General features: G+C 33.5%; 1 protein-coding gene across 1 annotated transcript; it reads left to right on the plus strand.

Annotated features, from left to right (window-relative positions):
• The first annotated feature begins 4,532 nt into the window (after positions 1-4,532).
• On the plus strand, positions 4,533-10,694 carry LOC123693360 (peptidoglycan recognition protein-like). Its single transcript, XM_045638421.1, is given in 5 exon segments — positions 4,533-4,662; positions 7,907-8,044; positions 8,047-8,098; positions 9,974-10,092; positions 10,489-10,694. Coding segments are annotated over 5 exon segments (558 nt in total). The 5' UTR covers positions 4,533-4,613; the 3' UTR covers positions 10,689-10,694.
• The last annotated feature ends 2,069 nt before the right edge of the window (positions 10,695-12,763 follow it).

A 12,763-nucleotide genomic window follows, 5' to 3' on the forward strand; every position in this document is an offset into this window, starting at 1 on the left:
ATGTATACTTATATTAAATCTGTACATGAAATATATTTCCTAAATAACTATCACGGGGTGATTAGGGATCGACACTGATGCCAAAGAAGCGAACAGTAAAATTTTTGTCCGTCTGTCTGTCCGTATAACCGTTATAGAAACAAAAACTAGGTACTCAACGGATTTAAACGAAACGTACAATTATTTTTCATATTCCTGAGCAGAGCAGTAAAAGTAGAGTTAAGCTACACAGAAATCATATTGTATGAAAGAAATATTCTCCTTATTATATAAAAAATATCTCCCAACATCATAAATGTATATCTTTTATGGTTGACTCACAATAACACGTGTAACTTCCGATAGCTTAGGAGTTCGAAGCTTTCTGATTATATTTGTCTATAACACTGTGCCACCTAAAAAATCCTTATCTCGAAAATCGAGCAAAGCTAAGAAAATGAGAAATAAGAGTTCTCAAGAATCGTGAGGCTTACTATTATAGGCCGAAAACAACATATTGTGTCATGCCGAGAACCTGAAACCGCTTCACAACGAGAATTGCGGCTCACAGCTGACCGTGAACGGCATGTAGGTACTATCCCGTGAGACCGAAACCTTCACTGAGAAGTGAGAGGGTAAAACGTCTCACAGCTGATCACAGCCGTCATATCTTAGAATCTGAAACTTTTACTCAATATGAAGACGGTTTGACAAATGATAGGGTGCATAGATAGACTGACGTCTATCGGCACTCAGGAACTCCCTGGGCGTGTTATAACGCCCAGGCCACAGTACATATTACAATTTTTCCTACAGCAGGGCGACGAATGTATTTTCGCATAGCAACGGAGGGGAACTCGCCGGGGGTCAAGTGACACGGGCCATGTACCATTAACATGCTTAGTTTGTGGTACCGAGCGCGAAAGAAAGTCATCGTGTTTTTGTTTTGTTACTATGTAAACTAACGTAATTTAATACTTAGGTACATATTCTATAACGGTACGCTCAAACTGTTAATCTACATTTAATTTAGATTATTATTTGAAATACTAAGTAATGTAGAATTGAAATCACATTCATTCATGTTTTCCTCAGATTTTCGATTTTCTCCGATTTTAAGATTTTCTTATCAGAGTTTTCAATTTTAATGTAGTTAAATTTTATAAGAGACAATTAAGAACATTCAAAAATAAAGTGTCACGTATTTTTTTTAAACGACGAATGACCTAAAACGACGTAATCGCGGACGAAGTCGCGGGCAACAGCTAGTTAATTATAAACCAATGTTATTCAGTAAGTGAAGGACAATTATTAAGGATTCTATCAAGATACTTATATACCCGTAAAAATAATTTACAAGTTAGATTTATAGCATTGAAATGTTAATTAAATAATTAGGTAGTTTTTTTTTTAGAATAAAAAAACAGCGTCTTTCGCATTTTGCGGGTGCGTATCCAGCCTTGTGATCGAATTTGAAAAAATTATCATATTATTTAATATATATATAAATCTCGTGTCACAATGTTTGTCCTCAATGGACTCCTAAACCACTTAACCGATTATAATAAAATTCGCACACCATGTGCAGTTCGATCCAACTTGAGAGATAGGATAGTTTAAATCTCAAATCGTTGAGAAAGCGGGCGAAGCCGCGGGCGGTAAGCTAGTGTTTAATAAATAACTGGCCCCTGGCCTTTCTTTGTCGGTGTCACCAAAAAATGTGTAATCGACAAGCAGTTAAGAACGTCATACAATAAACACATCAATAGTTGAGTTTATCATAGCACGGTACAATATTTTATAAGTTCAGCAGATTCACAATTGGGGTCACGGCTAAATGCACTGAGAGTGATAAAGAGCTGAGAAACGACATAACTTTATTTGGATTTATATCTTATTATATGATGATATTGAAGCAAGAATGGAAAGCGTGTAGAAAGTTGGCATTATTTTATTGTAGTCTACTAAAATAGCAATCTAATATTCTAATATATATTATCCCACCAAAAACATTTTCATGTAAAATGTTGCCAAGACGATCCCATATGACTCGCACTGTCAAAAAGTTATCAGATCTCATGTAGAGCCAAGCTTCTAACACTACACGCCCTAACTCTACAAGGCCTAACTTCACAAACTCTACACCTTAGTCAAAATATGTGGCTTGGCCATTTCGCTACATTCACATCGGCGTAAGGTGAAAAATTAATTCACTGTTCATTACTTTTGAGTTATACAATAGTTCTTGTAGTAACGAACGGCCAAGCCTCATATTTTGACTAAGGTGTAGAGTTTTTGAAGTTAGGCCTTGTAGAGTTAGGGCGTGTAGTGTTAGAAGCTTGGCTCTACATGAGATCTGATAACTTTTTGACACCGTGCCCCCAGATAAAGGCGAAAGTTTGTGAGTATGGATGTATGGATGTATGGATGTTTGTTACTCTTTCACGTAAAAACTACTGAACCGATTACAATGAAATTTAGCACACATATAGAGGATAACTTGGATTAACACATAGGATAGTTTTTATCCCGGAAATCCCACGGGAACGGGAACTATGCGGGTTTTCCTTTGCAAACGCGGGCGAAGCCGCGGGCGGAAATCTAGTACCAAATATGTGTGCAATTGAGCAATATAATATATGATCATGTAATTTCAATTATTTACTATTCAAATTGGGTATGATTCTGAAATTCAAAAGTTATTTCTACGGTCCCATTAGTCCCAGAGGTCCCACGCGATTAATAAAACCAGATGCATGTATTGTGTGCATACACTTTTTAGTGTGCCATCTTATGCTTAAATCTTTGTTGAAATTGACAGTAGGGTATTAATAACGAAAATAATACAATGCTAATAATTAATGCTAAGTTAGAGCTACCACTTAAAAGTTCAGAGTGCCTGAAGTTTCTATGGATGGAACTTTTGTTACTGTATATATCCAAAAACTGCCAGTAGGTACTTAATTAAATTACTAATATATGAGGCGAAGTATAAACGAACGAAAGATAAAATAACTTATTTATCATACGTACACATTTTCATATTATTTAGATAAGAAGGTATTATATTATAATTTCACAAGTTAGTGCTATTCATGTGCTTTTTCATTAGAAAAAGCATCGTTAATTGCTTTATATTTGAAGTAAATTTAAAAGAAAAACAATAATTATTTCATAATTTATGAGAATTAATATCTTTCATATGTTCGGGAACACATTTCTCCGAATATAACATCTACCTCATTAAACTAGATTGACTAATTTTGTATCCGACATATTTCTCAGAACAGCTTCTGAGGCATATTGTATCTTAATTTAATATTAATACATTATGATACTTATGTTTCGTGTTATATATATACTTTATAGAACACATCTGATAACAGTCTTAAAGTAAATCTTCCTCTAATCTATGCTAATATAATAAATCTAAAGAGTTTGTTGGTTTGCTTTCTTAAACGCGATAATCTTAGGAACCACGAGTCCGATTTGAAACTCATTTCACTGTTAGATAGTCCATTATCGAAGCAGGCTATATTCATCACGCTAAGCTAAGGCCGATCGGAGCGCAGCAATGCTAGAAAAACCGCGGGGCAAAGTTAGTGACATCATATTATGTACTGTGTTTGTAAAGTAATGTGAACTCGGAGGCTAAACATATTACACGGAGACATTATAATGCCATTACAGTAGTCAGTAACTATCTAGTAATCTGTGCTAATACTTTCCTGTGTCCTTCTAATTCCATCATATTTACAGCTCAACCGACTGTTGATTGGATAAAGGTCAGTACAGGACCGGGAGCCCTACGTCATCTATGATTGACTAGGTAAGTACCATTTACTTCCTGACTCTTATGGCCAATCTTCACTATGGGCAGCGTCGGGCGAGTAGAGGCAATCGAGGCAATCGAGGCAATCGATCTCTGGTGCGTTCTGCGAGAGATCCCGGAGTCCCCACTACCATGCTTTGGGTTTGGCCGGCGAGGAGGTTTTAGTGGGTAAGAATCCCACATGCTCTCTTTTTCCCCCAAAAGGGAGTATTTTTTGAAGATTTCCTCCCTGTTATCAAAAAAAAAAGAGGCAATCGATAGTGTAGAGGGACTAATGTCTATGATCGGCTGTCATGTTAGATGTTTATTCATAATCAGGGCACTGGCTGCAAACATCGACGATCATTTGTTGGGCCAACACTGCCCATTGTGAAGAAGGCCCATTATAATATAATAGGAAGGCTAGTTTAAATTCCAATAACAATGTTTTGATTGTAGTCAAATTCGATGAGAGCTCTTAATTTTAATTATTATAACTCGGAAAAAGTGTTCAGAAATATCACTTCTACTTATTTAAACAAGACATGATGGAACTAGATAGCGCAAAATCAATTAATGTATCGAATAAAGAGAAAAGCACTCAATTCGTGAAAAAGGAGAGTCAGCACTATCAAACTTTATACTAGGTAAATACTATGACAAAAGTCCTGAATTGACATAGGTACATAATATTTTAAGTAGTTTTTGTTCGCAGGGATGATTAACCTCAAGATAAGCCAAACTCACAGGCTCCGTCTAGACTCTAGCGGCTAGCGGCTTGCGGTCAGTGTTTTACTGACATTGAGCGCGTGCGCAGGTCACCATGATCTTCATTGCTTTTTTGGTATCCGGTTTAATTGCTGTGGATGCGTGTGAGTTTATTTTGTGTATATTTTTGTCATGTATTTTATTTTTATGTAGATAAAAGATTTGTTATTTATATTTATGTTAAAAATTATCAAGTATAAAAATAGTTAATGTTTACAAACTTACAAGTTCATTACATAGATTATTGAAGTACAATATTTTATATTAAGCACATTTTACTCAATATAACTAATGAAAAACATAGATATTATAAACCACAGTTATAAACACATTATAATCATAGACAAAGCCACAACACAAGTAGGTACCAAATGAGTGCCATAAACGCAATGGACTGCATTTGGACGATATTATTTTTAAGAAATAAATTCCCATATTATGCACTTTAATAATTAATAAACATTTTTTCAATACACCGCTTACTTTTTTTTTATTCATCCACAAAATATAAACTTTCTTTTGAGACACCCTGTACTATCTCAACCTACCTACCTACCTACCAACTTAATTTGTTCCGATTACGTTGGGTGAATTCCCTGCACCGATTCATTTTTCCAAGAATATGGTTACGTAAATAATTAAGCGGTAAGATTTTAAACCAACTAACCTTGCCTATACCTGACCTACCTATTTCTTTTTAGAGAGAATAATCTCTTTACTGATAGATACATATGCAACATATTTGGATGTTTTGGATGAATAGTATGGATATTAATTATAATCGAGAAAAACTACTTGAATGGTACTTGGTAATGTTGTAGCCTGTGCAGTAAAACGCATAAGTCTCTCCATTGAAATATAGTTGTTGTTTTGATCGTAAGTAGTTGAGATTGTTAATCCTTTTGGTCTTTTTTTAACCGACAACGTTCATTTTTAATATAAGTAATATATTATATCTTACTCATTATGAATACTAAAGGTATGAAGACAAAACAAACGTTTAACATATTGGTTAGACAATATTTTTTTGCAAATTTCATTTTTGAAAGAAACACACAATTCACTAGTTCCACTTTTATTTCGATTTTATTACAAAAACTACTGGTAAATAGTAGTAAAATAGTGCATTGGCACGCTTTACAAAAGGACACTATAATATCGTGAGTTGAGTTAATAAAACGTAGTCATAACTGGATAATACTGGATTTAGTATCAAATTGATATTGCTTTTAGATGGTTTAGGAATTGTTACATCTAGATTGTGATTTTATCCATCTGTAACCTTGGCCTTCTTGTATTACAGTTTAGATTTATTTAATGCAAGCAGTCCACCCCGACTTCGCCCGTGTACATCTTTACTCTTCATGAGAACCATTATTGTATACCTACGTCAAAAAATATTATAATAACAGAATTCTCGAAATAGACACTTGAAGATTATAATATCAAAATTATCTCTGGGAATTATAGAAGCACTAGTAGGGCTTGTTCAGAATTATTTATAAGTAACATTAAATCTAATAAGTAAAGAATTTTTGTAATTTATTTGGATGGAATATAAAACAGGCTAAGCGACGCCGTAGGCTAGTTTAAAAATAAACACGTGAATTATGAATACCTATATTTTCGTCGTATAATTTATCTATTCGAAGCATGTAATTTGGTTGTAACATGAAAATTACTGTTGTAATTTGGATGTGTTTTAATTATGCTATAATTACTTGGACTTATAAAATATAGGTATTTATTCGGTACAGTTTGCTCTTATATTAAATTTTTGACCTCGAGAAAGTTATAAACTTTTGAGTCTTTATCTTAAAAATATTTTAGAGAAGTCATTAATTAGGTTAAAACGTGCAATATTCAACAGTCATTGGCCATTGACTGGCCAAATTATCTATTGAGTGAAATGTTTTCTTTTTTCATGTCGCGTAGCAAAACTAGGTATTATAATATTTATAATATCATTCATTGGTTTTCAATTATTATGGTAGGTACTTTGCGACATCTGGAATTAGAAGGTGAGTGTATTCGTAGTGCTCCTTAAATGTTATTCTAATAAAATTATAACAAATATAAATATCAAAGGTGCTACATTGAGGAGAAAGAATAAACGTGAATTGGATTTATTTTCTTAATTGTATCTCTTTCTTTTGAATTAACATAGTAGAAATTTTCTAGGATAGAACTTTTGACATGCCTATTATTTACAGCCATAGATACTAGCTTTCCACCCGCGGCATCGCCCGCGCAGTCAAAGAAAAACCCGCATAGTTCCCGTTCCCGTGGGATTTCCGTGATAAAACCTATCCTATGTCCTTTCTCGGGTATCAAAATGTCTCTATACCAAATTTCATGCAAATTGGTTCAGTTGTTAAGGCGTGATTGAGTAACAGACAGACAGACAGGGTTACTTTCACATTTATAATATTAGTATGGATGCAACTGTATGAGAAAGCTATATTAAATTTTGAAAGTATGGTTGTTTAAACGTTCACCTGAACTACGAAACACTTCCGAGCGTTATTTATTATTCCTGTAGCTTTAGTCTATCTTATAGGTACCTACTATTGTAATTTAATTAGTATTTACTTTATTACACAATTACACATCATCATTGTATGATGACTATAATTATCTTTATTGACATAAAAATACATATCAATAGTTGAATTGCATCTTAATATTTCTTTTAAATATTGGTATTTAGTTTAGTTCAAGATTTTCCTTCAACTTCATTCTAGTTTATACCAAAATTTATATTTTTTTTTAGATTTCTATATATAGCAATATTGGTTATCCTACAACAATATTATTCCAAATACCAAAAGCACCAATATACCGAACCGGAATTTTGGAAAGCGATTCTAGCTCACCCATATCGGTTTGAGGAAATTATTTTGGTTTATATCAGTCTCGAATGTCGGCGACATGTGCTATGTCCGTTATTGCTTTGGCTTTTACTGGGTAATGGATGGTGCTGTCATGATGGAGACCGGGTCACAATATGTACTACATAATATATTTAACAAAACATGCTTTTGTTTCATATGTAACATTGTCTAAATTTCTAGTAAAAATTATTATTTAAACCAAGAAATATCCCAGAATAGATGGAATAAAAGTACATTAAGGCTCCTCTATATCTCGTGGAGCTTGATTTGTTTTTCTTTATCATTACAATAATTATCCCCTTTATATGCAAGATTTGCCCAATATTCTCGTCCCAAAATGACTTTCACCTAACTTCACTTCACGTTCGAATCAATTATCTTCACATATATTCCTTCTTGTCCAAAAGTGTGCCTATCACCAACATTCAGATTTTAATATTATTTTATATTCCAGCATGTCCACCCATTGTATCCAAAAAGGAGTGGGATGGTCTATCACCCTTGCACGTGGAGTACTTACCCAGGCCAGTGGATCTGGTCATCATCCAGCACACAGTCACACCGTTCTGTTCTACGGACGCCGCGTGTGCAGAAACCTATACGATACTCAAATGGATGAGCTGGGATTCTGGGATATTGGAATGTCGTAAGTTAACATGGATATAAATAGTAATATCAGTCTTATCAGTAAATTGGCTGGATCCCGTGGCTTTACTCACATGCTACAAAGAAAAACAATAGCCATGTGCTTACCAGACGATAATATTTTATAAGTGTACTTTTCATATACCTACATTCAATCAGTTGATTTCCTGTACAGTTTTTAAATAGTTACAACTACATAATATGAAGCTAGAAGTAAACATACTTCATGTTTTATCTTATTAAAGACAATAGTGTAGTATTTCTTAATTGCTTCTCGGTGTTTGATCAACCTGCGTTCACAAAGCAATAAAATATCCTTTAGAGCTCAAGGAGATACTCAATTTTAATAGAAATTGAATTGCTGAAATTAAATTGATAGTTTCAAAAATAGATCCGATTCGACTTCCGTAGGATATAAATTCCGTTGTCCGATATAAATTCATTGGACGTACAATGAAATTGTCATCTAAACTAATATTATAAAGCTGAAGAGTTTGTTTGTTTATTTGTTTGAACGCGCTAATCTTAGGAAATACTGGTCCGATTTGAAAAAATCCTTTCGGTGTTAGATATTTATCGAGGCAACGCTATATCATTACGCTAAGACCAACAGCCCCCCTAGCCAAGTGGATTTCTGTTAGCGTAACGTTCAATAGAATAGACTACGAATGTATGAGATTGACGTAAGCTGTAGATACGAAGCTGTAGATACGTTTATCTACAGCTTACGTCAATCTCATACATTCGTAGTCTATTCTATTGAACGCTACGCTAACAGAAATCCACTTGGCTAGGGGGGCAGGAGTGGAGCCACGAGAAACCGCGAAGCGCAGCTGGTATAAAATATACAATCGATTTATTTGCCGAATTACAATTCTTTATTGGCATAAATTCGGCAGGTTTCGTTAGATTCATATTATGTTATGCGAGGCTATACTTAATATTTAAAATTTTTGATTAGCAAAATCATTCCCGTACATTTAAGTAAAATTTTTCTTCATATATATGAGTGGGATATAATATTATTCAACTGTAAACTCGTATTTATATTTCTTGGAAAATTAATCTAAGCACATCCATTTTAGTATATATTTTATATGACCAATTTCTAAGAAATTATTTAATATTGCTTAACATATGAATTATCAAGGATTTATCGTAAATGAAAAGCTCAAAATTGTTTTCATTTCTTACTTCTAATTATTTCGCTGTTTGCGAACTAAATTGATGAAATTTTCCGTTGATCAATCATGTATTGCTAACTCATTATTACTTATCCTGTTTATTTATGTACTCAAATCCAAATATAGCCTCCCGCAGTCATGTTCTCGATAACGCAGACACTTTGAAACTCGTTATTTTAAATGAAATGAAAATAGCAGGTACCATTATTTATAAGTATTAAAGGTATTATTGATAAGTCACTGACCGATCTTGATAAGTTATACGATTTCTTAGAACCTGTTCAGTGAATTGAATCTAGTTAATTATTTTTTATTTTACTCACTGAAAAAAACAAATTCTTTGTAACAAATAAAATAAATAAATAACACTAGCAGTAGATAGCAAAGAGAATACAAATACTACGTAAGAATAGATAGTGAAGTATAGCTACCATTTAATGAAGGCTTTGACGACTTAAATAAGAAGATTACGTGAAAATAGAATAATCCTGCATCGACCCTTAAGAAATTATTACGTATAAGAAATTAATTCCAGTAAATAAAATTCTATCCACTGGTATTTCATAGTTAGAAATTGAAGATTTTAACGGATTTTAAACGCGATTTATTAATTATTCTATTATCCCGACGTTTCGTACAGCGAGCGTGGTCACAGGGAGAATGAGTCTTTCTAGAATACTTTTATGTTTCAGATTTCTCATAGGTGGTAACGGTAAAATATATGAGGGCAGCGGTTGGCTTCACGTCGGTGCACATACCATAGGCTATAATAAGAAATCCATTGCGATTTCCTTCATAGGAAATTATAACAGTAAGTATAGATTAATTTCTGATGATTCTATATAGATAGAGTTTGAAACAACGCTTGAACGTGCTGCCGCATAATTTGAAAAATGAGCTTCGAAATGAATTGATTTACCTTTAGAATCTCAAATCTAGGTAGCATCTACTAGCCTGAATTCGCCGTAAATACTGAGATAGAAGATGAAATAAGGAAATCTTTATATAGTTGTTTAAAAAAAACTATCTGAAATAAGTATCTATATTTAAAACCACTAAACTATCTGCTTTCCCTTCTCATAGACTGTTGAAGAAATATAGATTTAGCGTTTCTAAGGTCTTGCGACTGAGTTGTGTAAAAATCTACCTTAACTTCTACAAAAAATCTGCATCTTATGGGAAGTTATTCTACGCATTATAATTTCAGATGACACGCCAACAACCGCTCAGCTAGACGCTACAAAAGCATTGATCCGTTGTGGTGTGGAAAATGGTCACTTATCACCAGACTACAAGGTGGTAGCTCACAAACAACTGATCGCGACTCAAAGCCCTGGACGCCGACTCTACCAGGTGATTAGAACTTGGCCTGATTGGATGGAAGACGTTACGTCGATTAAAAATTGATCATTATGAAGGAGTTTCATTTAAGGTTTAGCCATAAAGGTCATACCATAAGTTATTAAATAAATTAAAGCTTTTAAAGTTGTGTGTAGACTTCGAAAAAGGAGGAGGTATCTCAATTCGACTACACGTTTTAGAGCCGTTTGGTTTAGAGGCAGAAAATAAAATAAATTAAGTACTCATCTTTCTTAAATTTTAAACGAATCTAGACTGACATTGAAAAGTTAAGATTTAATGCTTAATGTTTGTAATCACATTTGTAATGGATCTAATTTTCAAAAGCTACCAGACTGATTGCAAAAGTAATAAAATCATAACGTATAAACAACAATAGAATCACAAAATTCTACTAATCAAAAATATGAACGAACTGTTTTTATTTAGTGAACTGTTAACTGTAATTTTCTTTAATCACTAAAAAGTAATTAACTTCAAGTAAACGGCTTTTATAAATTGCGAGCTATTAAGCCACAAAGTCTTAAGTGCTGGCCGATGGAAACAAGCATTTAAGTACAATAAATCTACAAAGAATTACAATTTTGTTACCTTGCTTTATATAAAGCTAGCTATCGACCCGCGTCTTTACCTGCCTGGCTAGAGAAAAACCCACATATTTTCCGTTCCCGTGGCAATTCCAGAATGTCAGTATCTATCCTGTATATCTTCTTAAGATGAAGAGATTTGGATTAAACTTGGCAGATAGCGTACCAAGTTTAATCCAAATCTCTTCATTGGCTTAAGCGTAAAGAAGAGACAGATAGATAGTCACTTTTTCGCATTCATAATATTAGATACTAAACTGATAGACTAAGATCTGTGACTAAAGATATTAGGTTTACACCACAACAAGGGATACAATTTAAATAAAAATAATATTTCAATAATTGTATAATGATGGTTGCATTCTATAACATTGTAAATCCACGCCAATATCCCTGATATTTACAATAATCAATACGAATGAAGGCAGAAGATTTCGAAATTACCAAAACCTGGTACAAAGGAGCTTTTGTTCCTGCTAAATACACTTTATCCTGTTACGTTAATTTGGCCTTCGTACATGAGAGATGTACACGTCTTTAATCACTCGCACAACTCATTGTTTGGATTTCGTGGAGGTTATTTCATGAAGGATTTTATACGTAATCTTCTATAGCAGGGTATTGTGAATACTGGAAGATTTTTAACTTTCATGAATCATTGTTGCGTTTTTAACTACAATTTCTCAATTTTCGAAATTAGTAAATATTATTATTTAATTCGATTTCATAATTCATACATAATTGAAAAAATAGCTACGTTTGATCAATTATTTATCTGGTTTGGCAAATTCATTCAAGTAAGCGGAATACACAATTTCTCCAAGCACATAATATAAAATATCTTGTTAAAATTTACACTCGTTTGATTTGCAAGTCAGAATTTTTCAAATTGGACACCTGAGATTAACGCGTTCAAACAAACAATCAAACTCTTCAGCTTTATAATGTTAAAGTAGTATAGGTAGATATTTGTATAAGGTAAGATGATTTTGACCGAATAAATATAATTTCTGAAACGCTTCGTGTCGAAGATTCAAACAACAGGATCAAAGGCGACCTAGACATTGTGGCTTAATAGGCTCCGTGCAGACAGAGAGCGTTCCGCGATCCGCGTTCTTTGTAATGCGAAGGATCTATAGCGCAGCGCCGCGGTCTAACTGCGTTCTGTGTGCGCGCGCCGGCGCTATAGATCCTTCGCATCACAAAGAACGCGGAACGCAGAACGCTCTCTGTCTGCACGGAGCCATAAAGTAAATAATTTATAAATGCTCCGACGTAATGATCTTTAATATATTTTTATTTAACGATTTAAAAGTATTTTATATTAATTTCGTCTTCAAAACAGAAATTGTTATTTCAAATTAGTTTTACTTGGAGTAACAGATAAGATTAGTTTTCATAGCATAAAATTATTCTAAGAATAATTAATAAATGGTTCAGTAACGTACCTGCTTCCATCGCTTTTGGATTCTTATTAATCCTATGAAACTAAATCTATCAAAAAATACTAATATAAAATCAAAATTAGGCTGGAGA

Source organism: Colias croceus, chromosome 7, assembly GCF_905220415.1.
Source record: "Colias croceus chromosome 7, ilColCroc2.1".
NCBI lineage: Eukaryota > Metazoa > Arthropoda > Insecta > Lepidoptera > Pieridae > Colias > Colias croceus.